Here is a 12,428-nt window from a genome sequence, read left to right as displayed (position 1 = left end):
GCTTTGCGTCAAGATGTTGACACATTTGTAAGATCATGCTTAGTATGCCAAAAAGTCCAATTTGACAAACAAAAGCAACCGGGATTGTTGCAGCCATTGCCGATCCCTGATAGGCCATGGAAAGTATAGCAATGGACTTTATCTTTGATCTTCCAAGGACGCAAACAGGAAATGATGGGATTTGGACTATCATTTGTAGGTTCAGTGAGCAGGCCCATTTCATTCCTGTTAGGAAGAAGATAAAGCCAGAACACATGGTCAAGATATTCATGAGCAATATCTTTAAATATCATGGAATGCCTCAGTCAATTTTCAGTGACAGGGATCCACGTATGACGAGTCTTTTCTGGAAGGCATTGTTTGAGAACATGGGCACTACGCTCAAGTTCTCTTCTTCGTTTCATCCGCAAACTGATGGACAGTCAGAAGAGGCAAATTCTATTGTCTTGGACCTACTCAAATGTTATGTCTCAGAGCACAAGGCAACTTGGGAACACCATCTCCCATTGGTTGAATATGCTTACAATAACACTGTGCATACATCAACAGGTAAGGCACCATTTGAGATAGTGGAAGGAGGAAAGAAAGTCCCACCCATTTTGCAGACTAAGGACAAGATATTTGAGGCAGACAAGTATGTGCAAGATATGGATGAAACATACAGGAAGATAAAGATTGCTCTTGAGAAGACTCAGGCTAAGCAAAAGAAAGCTGCTGATCGTCACCGTCGTGAACTTGTATTTTCACTTGGTGATTTGGTACTTTTGCGCTTTGAAAAGGCAATCATGTCATCAAAGAAGGTACCCACGAAGTTTCTATGTGGTCTAAAAATTAGTCCATCATTCTATTAAATGTGGCAGGAGCATTTGTGAGACCAAATGGCATGACAAGAAACTCATAGAGACCAAATGTTATCCTGAACGCAGTCTTATGGACATCTTCTGGTCTAATGCGTATCTGATGATACCCGCTCTTTAGGTCTATTCTTGTAAACAATGACGCTCCCTCAAGCCGATCAAGAATGTCATCTATCCTCGGTATGGGGAACCTGTTCTTGATGGTATTCTTATTCAAGGCGCGATAGTCAATGCACATGCGCCATGAACCATCCTTCTTCTGCACTAAGAGTACAGGCGAACAAAAAGGGGATGAACTGGGCTGAATCAGCCCCTTCTCTAAAAGCTCGTTGACCTGACCCATAATCTCTTTCTGCTGGGCTGTACTAACCCTGTATGGTGGTCTATTCGGTGGACTAGAACCTGGCACAAGATCTATAGTATGATCCTCAGGTCTCTCAGGAGGTAACTCCCCTGGCAAAGAGTCCGAAAAACAATCACTGAAACCACTCAAAAAAGTTGACATGTCTTTATCTAAGGTAGACAAATTAGATACAACTTGAGGTACTTCTTTTGCAAAGATCAAGTACGCAGAAAGATGATTCTTTATTACAGATGAAATAGCAGAAGCAGAAACAACTGGAACAGACTCGCCTTTAAGCTTTACATCAAGTGTCACTAAGTCAGACTTTGTAAATAATTAATTTATTTACGAGAATAGAATCATCTAATTAGTTGTGTGTACACCAGAATAGACCTAGCAGTTCTAAGGCCTCAGGTGAGCCTAAATGCGGGCCACAACACCTCAGAGGGACCTTAGCAGAAATTACCTTGAAGCCCAAGTGATTGGGAAATCGGGTCTTCAGAAAGAGGTAAGCAGTAGCCTCAGATTTTAGGCTCAGGAAAAATACGCGCGTCAGTACAAGCACATGAATGAGATGGGGTCCTTAGAACAGTGAACCTAAGGCTAATAAAGCTAATAAAGCCTTAGGGTAAGTTTCGTTAAATTAAATTTAACGGTCCGTGCCCGGGTAGGCGGCCGGACAAGTGTGAACAGGTAAAGGTGGTGCAGTGCCAGTGCGGCATTGCGCCGGCAGACCTTTTGTGTTCTCATAAAAGAATCATTGGTAGCATTTGTTAGTTAGTTGCACATTTTTAATTAATGAGCTAGAAGTTTTTAAAGTCAAAAGTTGAATGGTTTTTAAGTTTTTAAAGTAAGTGTGCCAAGTGGCACACTTACAAATGCAAACTAACTCTCTCTCACTCTCTCTCACCCTCTCTCTCTTCCTAGCGCCCCCTCTCCCTATGGCTATTTAGGAGCCCCCCCTCCCCCATTTTCAGGGCTGGCAGTGCACCTACCCCCCCTAATGTGAGCGTGCTCTACGCGGTGGAGCCCTCCATTGAAGCTTGAGAGCAGCCCCTTGCGACATATGTGGTAGCCTTGTGCTCCCATTGTCAAGAACAAGGGATCTCACAGTCATAGACACCTTCTGGTGAAGTTTCATCGCGAGAAGCTGCCGTAGACGCTCTCTTAGTAGAGTGCGGCTGCTGTAATTCTCTGTTTTCAGCCCCTAATCACCTCGATTAGGGCTGTTTTCAGCAGATCAGCCATAGAAATTCTCTTCTCTCTCCTTATCCTAAGTCTACATCAAGTTTGGCGCGATTCCATCGCGAAGAAGACCTCTGTTTCGGCGTAGGGGTGTGCACAGATAAGAATTTCAGGTTATGTGCAGAAAATTACAGCAAGCATGTGCGTGTGCATTTTGCTTGTTTCTTTTTTGTGTTCGATGCATGAATGAATGAGCATGAAGGCAACACATAACGGAAGATGGACTCTCCTCTGTGAGAGCTTTCGATGAGCTGTTTTGGAAGATAGACTCTCTTTTCGAGAGCTTCCAAGCAGTCTCGCAGAAGAGGGGAAATCCCCTAAGCAGAAAGAAAGTGGAAACACTTTCTCAGTCAGTAGTCAGAACAGAACAGAAGAAAGAATAGAGGACGGGCATATGTCCCGTTCCTGTGCTTGTAAAGATTCTCCCTTAGTAATAAAGATATTCTCTTTATGGGGGGGGACCAGCCCATCTTCTGGTCCCCAATGGAGTGTCAAGTTTTCTCTCTCCCTCTAATTCTCTTGAGTATTTGAAGTGCAATTAAACGTTAGTTTACGCTTCCGTTATTTTGTGACATCAAGGACATGAGTCTTTCCTCTATGTACAAGGGTAATCTTTTTGTTGTAAGTATCCACCATAGCATGCAACCTGTAACACCATGGGATACCCAATAACACATCACAGCCCTCAAGCGGCATAATATGAAATTCTCCTGCATCCACATAGCTCTGAATGTGCAGACGAAGCTTTCCCAGGATGGGAGTAACAGGATCTGAATGTCCTGGGCATGCCAAACCTGCTTCGCCTGTCATACCCATCTCCTCTGCACGAATGCCCAACTTTGATGCCAATTCTAGTGATATGAAATTTGCACGGGCTCCTGGATCAAAGAAAACCAGCACTGTCTAGTCTCTAACTTTGCCCCAAGCTTTGCACAGCTCCGTGGCATCTGTGTTTGGCTGATCTCCAACCAAATCTGGAACAAGTCCTGCACTCGGCTTTGGCTTCTTCCCTTTATGGTCTGACTTGTCATCCTTATCCTGTGACTTCTTCTGTGGGCACTCATTTGCAAAGTGTCCTTCCTGTTCACAAATGTAGCATTTCTTGGCCTCCCTAAGAGCTTTCCTTTCTTGAAAAGTTTTGCCAGAAAAATGTCTTTTTTGTCCTTGTCCTCGTTCCGAAGAAGATTTAGATTGCTTCTTGGACGTATCAGCTTCTTCAGTGGAGGGCTTCTTTGTGGGAGGCTCAGAAGGCTTTGCTGCAACATTGCCCTTGGCTGAAAACTGTTTGCCCCGGGACCCTTTCTTGTGGCTATTAAATCCATCGGAATCTCCCTTCGACAGATTGCTGGCCACTCTTGCATTCTCTATCAACTGAAACATATTCATGACAGTAGTCTTTGTGCAGTAGTCCCTGATTTTCTTGGGCAATCCGCAACAGTACTTCTCAATCTGTTCTGACAATGGCACAAACCTGTAAGAGGTGACTGGCAACAGTGCGGCCCAAAATTGTTTATTGTACTCTTCCAAATTCGCACACTGTTTAGCATTCAACTCGTGCCATTCTGTCATCACATCCACTTCAAAAGTGTTTGTCAACCATGCAGGCGCAAAAAGCTGTTTGAATTGGACCCACGTTGTTGGGGCTTGACCCTGGTTCAACAATGCGGTCCACCATTGAAGCGCATTCCCTTTCAAGAAAGTGGCAGCCTTGCGTATCTTTGAAGATTCCGTGAAGTTGCTTCCAGCATAAGCTGCATCGAACTGTTGTATGAAGGTCAAAGCCTTTAATTGGTCCTCAGTTCCTCTGAAAGTTTCAAACTTCACTCCCTGCCCACCTTCCTTGTAATCCTTAGGCTGACTCAAAGGAGCCACATTATCATAAACAGGTGCCTGTAACAGTGGTGCTCCATGAGTGTTCATTCCAGCACTCGCATCAACTGTTTTCCCTGTCATATCTGCATTTTGTACGAATGGCTGCGAAAAACCAGCCATACCAAATTGTGTTCCAGGCACTCGAAACTGACCATAGGCAACCTGAAAACCTGGTTGGACACCCATGTTCGCGTACATAGGGTTACCCATGCCTGTTTGCATTGTCCCGAACACATTCCCTGGCATATAACATGTGGAAGGTCCAGCCATAGCTTGAAATACTGAACCACCTCCAAAATAACCAGGATAAGTATTAGGTAATGGAAGGGTCTGACGCATAGCGTGTTCATTACTCCCTTGACCATTCACAAACGGTTCCTGTCCAGCTAAAGCAAGTTACTTTGGATCATTGGACACCGCTAGTTGCTCAACCACATGGGCTTTCCCTCGAGCATCATGAGTCCTCTGCGCATTGGAAATCTCCTTTTCCTGCAACGGCTCAGTCATGCCCTGTGTAGGAGGCTGAAAACCCTGTGTCGGAGCCTGTAAGAATTCCTGCATCCTTGGGTTGTTAGCCAACTGCTCAAACATGTCCATGCAACAACGCAGTTGAGTTCTAAACAACCTGTCCTCTTCTTGAAGAGTTGAAGGAATTTTCTCTGTGCCATGTGAGGAAGATCCCTCTTCAGGTACTTGGTCTCTCTTCTCTGCCATATCGACAAGCTCTGTGTTGCTTTCACCCACAACAATCCACGCTGCACTTTTTGAAGAAAAAGTGACTATCCCGTCGATGGAACCATATAACCGGCCCGTACAACGTAGAGGGCGGTACTATTTCAATTACCTGTTAACTTTACACAGAGCACTGAGAAGGGAAGAGAACACAGTTGCGTCCAGCGACTAGAATGTCACTGCGCACACGAGACCGACACCCTGTAGGCCCCAAAGACTGGCGCCCCTTTCGGTATTTCTTTATTCAAATTAAGGTAGACGATCCGACCACTTAGCACAAGCTTTCACAAAGCTGTCCAAACCTGGCGAGGGCTGAAAACGCAGGTTTTCGACCGGATTTCGACAGCATAACAGCGCAAAAACCCCTGCAGGTCAAAAACACCTGTCTAGGACGGATTCCCTCGATATCTGGAAGCTTTCTGGTGAGCTGTCACAGAAATTCAGCGGACTGTAATTCTCTGTTTTTCACTGCCGGGAGCCCAAAAGCCTGTACACGCATCCCAAGGCTCTCAAGAGGCTCCCCCGATGTTCCCTTGCAGTTTAGGTGCGAAACCCTAAACCTGCAGAAAAACACAGCAGGCTGTAATTCCCTGTTTCGGATCGTTTTTAGCGGAGCGAACACGCCTACGCGTGTCCCAAGGGCTCCCGCACGCAATGGGACAGTTCCCCTGTGAATTGGACGAGTTTTCACGCGAGAAAACTCTCCAAACTCGCAATCTTTCGTGATGGAACTGTGCGTACCTGTGGGGGATTAGCAATTAGCTAATCCGGTTCCTGTTCAGAAGGCTCTTGCCTTGGCAAACGCGCATAAACCCCCAGAACTGTACATAGGTCAAATGAGAAGCCCACTAGTGGGGCATAACATACTGTACGTAGGGGAGAAAGAGACCAATATGTAGTGTGCGGGGCATCACTCCCGTCACCATACTGTGCATAGAGGGCAAGGTAAGCAGTCCATAGCTTCTGTACCTGCTACAATCCACCTCAGGTTGAAAATGGCGCCCCCTTTGTTGATATGCAGCTCGTTTTTGCCTCCCAGAGTGGCAGAATCGCTCACAGGCTGACACGTCGCCCAGTTTCCGAGTTTGGGCTTTCCCTGCTAAAAATATCTCAACTGGTGCGTCAGTTGACTTGGCAGCAGAGCAATAAAATGTTCCCCTTGTCATTCCAGAGCTAATGACGCGAACACATTTTCCGGTCAAAAATAGCAGTTCCCTAAATTTTAGGAGATGCTTCCATGGCGTCCCTATCGGTCTCCTGACCATCATTGAAGACTACCATTTGACCAACATCTACAATGTGGGTTAATTTACAGGCCCCTTTCAACTTATAAAGTTGCAGTGACTTGACGAGTGGCCCAAATTCCAGTTTGGCGCACACGAGCTTCCATACTCATTAGAATTCAGTGCTAACTGGCCCGGGCAGTCCCTGTCTGACCGACCTAGATCCCCGATGTGAGAAACCCATTTGGCTGCAGCCGTTTCACACTGGCCATGCAATGTCCACTTGCACCTTTTCAAGGGTTTTGGGACAAACAAGTAAAAATAAAATAAATATATCTAATACTTATTTACGGAAGGCAACAGGAAAAATACACCTCCTGGTGACACATGCCACACTCTCTTCCTTCTTCTTTGGGTCCTAAGAGGTGGCAAGAGTACTTTGGCGACGAATCGGACACGATGAAAATCCACCACCACTGGCACCGGGTAGAGAAGGAGGGAAAATGAGGGTCTTTGGGTCGATACCTTTGCGTGTTGGCTTGGCTTTATGGTTGAATTGCCGATCCTTTTCCTCAAGCTCCTTCATCTTCTCGATGCTTACGTTGGTGCAAAATCTCACCTCATGTCCCGGCACTCGAAGAAAGTGTTCCCTCACTTGTCATGCCCCCCTTTCCACGTGTAAGAGCATAGCTTGCATGTCCATGCACGAGAACCTCCCGCCGCCGACAAGGTGCCCCCCGAGGTCACTTCATCCCACCACGACCATTCCTTCGCCTTTTGAGCGTTGCCCGCATGAACGGAGGGGGTTGAGGCCATGGATTATCCGAGAAAGAGAGAGCTTGATCCTTAAGGGTTTGAGAGAGAAGCTTGAGAGAGAGGCTTCACTTCTTGAGACCAAGGGAGAGAGACCTTGAAGCCTTGAGGGCAAGCCCAAGGGCTCTAGTGAGTTTGAGAGCTTGAGGGTAGAGCTTGAGAGCACGGGAGAGAGAGAGCCTTGAGGCTTGTTGCATTTGTGAAGGAAAGGTGTAAGGGGGGGCAATTTGTAAGGGCTTATAAAAAAAAAAACACCAAAAACCTACCCGTTTCTGACCGTTGGAGGTTGTCGGAAACTGCTCGTTTTGTGTGGCCATTTAGATTGTTCCGGTCATTCCCCACTTGCCATTCCAGTATCATCCAGTCCGTCGGAACACCCTGCCGTTCCGAGATGTTCCTTGCACTTGTGACCGGCTGGAACGCCATTTCGACGTTCCAGGCCCTAGGAGGGGCATTCCCTAGTAACTCTGATAAGTAACCTGTTCCTGCGTAGCTCATTCAAAACTACAGTCAAGTGATCCCTATGCTCCTCTTCAAACTTTGAGTAGAGAATCATGTCATCAAAAAATGTACCCACGAAATTTCTATGAGGTCTAAATATTATATCCATCATTCTATTGAACGTGGCAAGAGCATTTGTGAGACCGAATGGCATGACAAGAAACTCATAAAGACCAAATGTTGTCCTGAACGCAATCTTCTGGCCTAATGAGTATCTGGTAGTACCACTCTTTAGGTCCATCCTGGTAAATAGTGATGCTCCCTCAAGCCGATCAAGGATGTCATCTATCCTCGATATGGGGAACCTAATTTTCATGGTATTCTTATTCAAGACGCAATAGTCAATGCACATGCGCCATGAACCATCCTTCTTCTGCACTAGAAGTACAGGCAAACAAAAAGGGGATGAACTGGGCTGAATCAACCCCTTCTCTAAAAGCTCGTTGACCTGACTCATAATCTCAATCTGTTGGGCTGCACTAACCCTCTACGTTGGTCTATCCGATGGGCTAGAACCTGGGCACAAGATCTATAGTATGATCCTCAAGTCTCTCAGGAGGTAACTTCCCTAGCAAAGAGTCCGAAAAACAATCACTGAAACCACTCAAAAAAGTTGACCTATCTTTATCTAAGGTAGACAAATTAGATACAACTTCAGATACTTCTTTTGCAAAGATCAAGTATGTAGAAAAGTGATTCTCTATTAAAGATGAAATCAGTAGAAGCAGAAACAACTGGAATAGACTCGCCTTTAAGCTTTACATCAAAGACATGACTCTTTTCTCTATGTACAAGGGTAATCTTTTTGTTGTAAGTATCCACCATAGCATGCAACCTGTAACACCATGGGATACCCAACAACACATCACAACCCTCAAGTGGCGTAATATGAAATTCTTCCGCATCCACATAACTCTGAATGTTCATACGAAGCTTCCCCAAAATGGGAGTACAGGCTCTAAATGGCTTGGACATACCAAACCTACTCCACCTGTCATACCCATCTCCTTTGCACGAATGCCCAACTTTAATGCCAATTCTCGTGATATGAAATTTGCACGGGCTTCTAGATCAAAGAAAACCAATACTATTTGGTCTCTAACTTTGCCCCAAGCTCTACACAATTCCGTGGCATCTATGTTCGGCTGGGCACTAACCAAATCTGGGACAAGTCCTGCACTGGGCTTTGGCTTCTTTCCTTTATGCTCTGACTTGTCATCCTTATTCTGTGACTTCTTTTGTGGGCATTTATTCGCAAAATTTCCCTCCTCTTCACAAATGTAGCATTTCTTGGCCTCTCTTAGAGCTTTCCTTTCTTCAAAAGATTTGCCAGAAAAATGTCTTTTTTGTCCTTGTCCTCGCCTAGAAGAAGATTTAGACTGCTTCTTGGTTGTATGAGCTTCATCAGTGGAGGGTTTCTTTGTAGGAGGCACTGAAGACTTTGCTGCAGCATTGCCCTTGGCTAAAAATTGTTTGCCATGGGACCCTCTCTTGTTGTTGTTAAATTCATCAAAATCTCCCTTCGACAGGTTGTTGACCACTCTCGCATTCTCAATCAATTGCGCCATATTCATGACAATAGTCTTGGTGCAGTAGTCCCTAATTTTCTTGGGCAATCCGCAACAGTACTTCTCGATCTGTTCTGACAATGGCACAAACCTATAGGAGGTTACTAGCAACAATGCGGCCCAGAGCGGTTTAATGTACTCTTCAAGATTCGCACACTATTTAGCATTTAACTCGTGCCATTCTCTCATCACATCCACTTCAAAAGTGTTTATAAGCCATGCAGGTGCAAAAAGCTGTTTGAATTGGATCCATGTTGTTGGGGCTTGACCCTGATTTAACAATGCGGTCCACCATTGAAGCGCATTTCCTTTTCAAGAAAGTGGCAGCCTTGCGTATCTTCGAAGACTTTGTGAAGTTGCCTCTAGCATAAGCTGCATCATACTGTTGTATATGGACACCCTTGATTGTTCAACCACATGGGCTTCCCCTCTAGCATCACGAGTCCTCTATGCATTGGAAATCTCATTTTCCTGCGACGGCTCAGTCATGCAGTGTGTTGGAGCCTGAAAACCCTGCGTAGGAGCCTGTATCCTTGGATTGTTAGCCAACTGCTGAAACATTTCCATGCAGCTACGCAATTGAGCTTTAAACAACCTATCCTCTCCTTGAAGAGTTGAAGGAACTTTCTTTGTGCCATGTGAGGAAGATCCCTCTTCAGGTACTTGGTCTCTCTTCTCTGCAATAACGACAAGCTCCGTGTTGCTTTCACCCACAACAATCCACGCTACACTTTTTGAAGAAAAAGTGACTATCCCGTCGATGGAACCATATAACCGTACACAGTAGAGAACGGTACTAATTCAACTACCTGTTAACTTTACACAGAGCAGTGAGAGAGAGAAAGAGAGAGAGAGAGAGAGATGCGTCCAACAACTAGAATGTCACTACGCACACGAAGACCGACACCCTATAGGCCCCAAAGACTGACGCCCCTTTCGGTATTTCTTTATTCAATAAGAACAAACGATCCGGACATGTAAATAAAGTCTCACAAAACTGTCCAAACCTGGCGAGGGCTGAAATTGCAGATTTCTGACCCAATTTCGGTAACATAACGACACCAAAACCCCTCCAGGTCAAAAGCACATGTCTAGGATGCATTCCCTCGCAATTTAGGAGCTTTCTGGTGAGCTGTAACAGAATTTCAGCGTGCTGTAATTCCCTAATTTTCCATTGTCGGGTGTCCAAAACCCTATACACGCATCCCAAGGCTCCCTTGGTGCTAATTTGCAATTTAAATGCGAAACCCTAAACCTGCCAAAAAAACACAACATGCTGTAATTCTCTGTTCTGGATCATTTTTAGCAGAGAGAACACGTCTACGCGTGTCCCAAGCGCTCCCGCACGCAATGGGACAGCCCCCCTGTGGTTTGGACGAGTTTCCAAGTGAGAAAGCTCTCCAAATCCGCAATCTTTTGCAATGGAACTGTTTGTACCTGTGGGGGATTAGCAATTAGCTAATCCGGTTCTTGTTCAGAAGGCTCTTGCCTTGGCCAAAGTGCATAAAACCCCAGAACTGTACATAGTCAATTGAGAAGCCCAACTAGTGGGGCATTACCATATGTGCAAAGGGGGGAGAGAGATGCACAAGAGCAAATCATCGCGCTACATAAGACAAAGGAGAAGGCAAGCGTTCCATTAAAGCTGTGAACTTGCACCCATGACTCACACACACTATTCCAAGTGTATAGTTTGCCTTTTTGGTTTAATTTCCTAGTTCCCACCAACTTATGAAGTTGTAAGTGACTTGCCGAGTGGCCCAAATTCTCGTATGGCGCACACAGGCTTCCATATACATCAGAATTCAGAATTCAGTGCTAACTGGCTCGGCCAGTCCCAGACTAACCGGCCTAGATTCCCGATGTGAGAAACCCATTCGTCCACAGTCATTTCACACTGGCCATGCAATGTCCATTTGCACCTTTTCAAGGGTTTGGGAGAAAGCAAGTAAAAATAAAATAAATAAAAATATGTAGTACATATTTAAAGAAGGCAACAACGAAAATACACCTCCTGGTGACATTTTGGCTCTGATGGCAATCCACCACTGTACTTGGATGTATGGCCACACGGCAAGTACTACATCAGCACATGTGACTGGGCAATATGTTTTCTGACGACGGAGGGGAAGGCTCAATATGTAGGGAGTAAAGTTACAAACCCAAAAGGGGTGATATCCAAGGTGTCGGGTGACATTGTAGACTGCCAAAAAAGAGAGGGCCACAAATGATGTTCTTGTTGTGCACAAACAGCTTGGAATCTCCAAACCCTTCTTGCACATTTTTCACCTAAAAACGTCGTTTCTAAGTGCTATGCACCTTCCGTAAGCCAATATTTCAAAAATGCAAACTTTAAGACACACAAACCCCAATGGGAATCTACACATCATTCATCAAGTGTGACAAGGACAAGGATGCCTCTTGAAAAGGGCTAGGGGTCACTTCTATGACCACTGACAGCACCTGATGTTGCAAACCATCAAAGGACCTTGCTCTGTTTGCACCCCACCCTGATTGACATGCTCAATTGCCCCATAGAGTTTCTTTTCCCGTATATTGTTTAGAATGGGTAGTATCACCCCTCTAACTTACCACCTACCATGAATTTGGATGTACCTAGATTGAAACATCCTTCTCTGTACCATCATAGATTGCCTGTAGCTCTCTGCCTTCTTTATCGACATATATGATCCCAAAGGAGTATAAAAATATTCACTAATTGCAAACCTTTCTTAACACCTTGAATATGCACACAGATTACAATCGGGAACTTATTATTAAAAAAATCCTAGATTACAGAGAACTGACCTGATATGGGTGTGCAGGCAGCTGCCAGCCATGGCGCCTCACCATCACAGCAAGTGTGCCTCACGATCCACACAGAACCATGGCCCTAGACCAGCTCAACTACATTCCAAGCTTGTGCCCACGAAGATTCATCTGTGCGGATCACTGAATTCACCATATTGGATGAGTGCAAGCTTTATTGAGTCTGGCATTGCAGCAAGGAAGCCAGCTGGAAGCGGGTTGGTGGATAGCTCCTGAAGGGAAGGGGGTTTCCTTCTGTTAGGGTTTGGGAGATGGGTTTTGTGGCGTCGTGTGTTGAGAGAGAGAGAGAGAGAGAGAGAGAGAGAGAGAGAGAGATTTTAGAAGCGGGCAGCGGCAGTCCTGAAAATGCACATACTCAGAGAGAGAGAGAGAGAGAGAGAGGGAGCGAGGGAGGGGGGGGTCGCAACTCACAGGTGCTTCGTGACGCAGGCAGCTCGGCCCCTCA

At 45.5% G+C, this 12,428-nt stretch overlaps 1 protein-coding gene across 1 annotated transcript in view; it reads right to left on the bottom strand.

Annotated features, from left to right (window-relative positions):
* Nucleotides 1-12,428, bottom strand: part of LOC147440148 (protein S-acyltransferase 21-like) — a 63,703-nt gene extending 51,275 nt beyond the window's left edge. Inside the window, exon 1 of the mRNA XM_086529924.1 lies at nt 11,963-12,428. Coding sequence (XP_086386050.1) covers nt 11,963-12,007 — 45 coding nt within the window. The 5' untranslated portion in view covers nt 12,008-12,428. The remainder of the gene's footprint in view (nt 1-11,962) is intronic.

This window comes from Adiantum capillus-veneris, chromosome 15, assembly GCF_014529385.1.
Source record: "Adiantum capillus-veneris isolate H3 chromosome 15, ASM1452938v2, whole genome shotgun sequence".
NCBI classification, from domain to species: domain Eukaryota; kingdom Viridiplantae; phylum Streptophyta; class Polypodiopsida; order Polypodiales; family Pteridaceae; genus Adiantum; species Adiantum capillus-veneris.
Note: the sequence above shows the minus strand (reverse complement) of the source record. Positions and strands in the feature narration are given on the sequence as shown.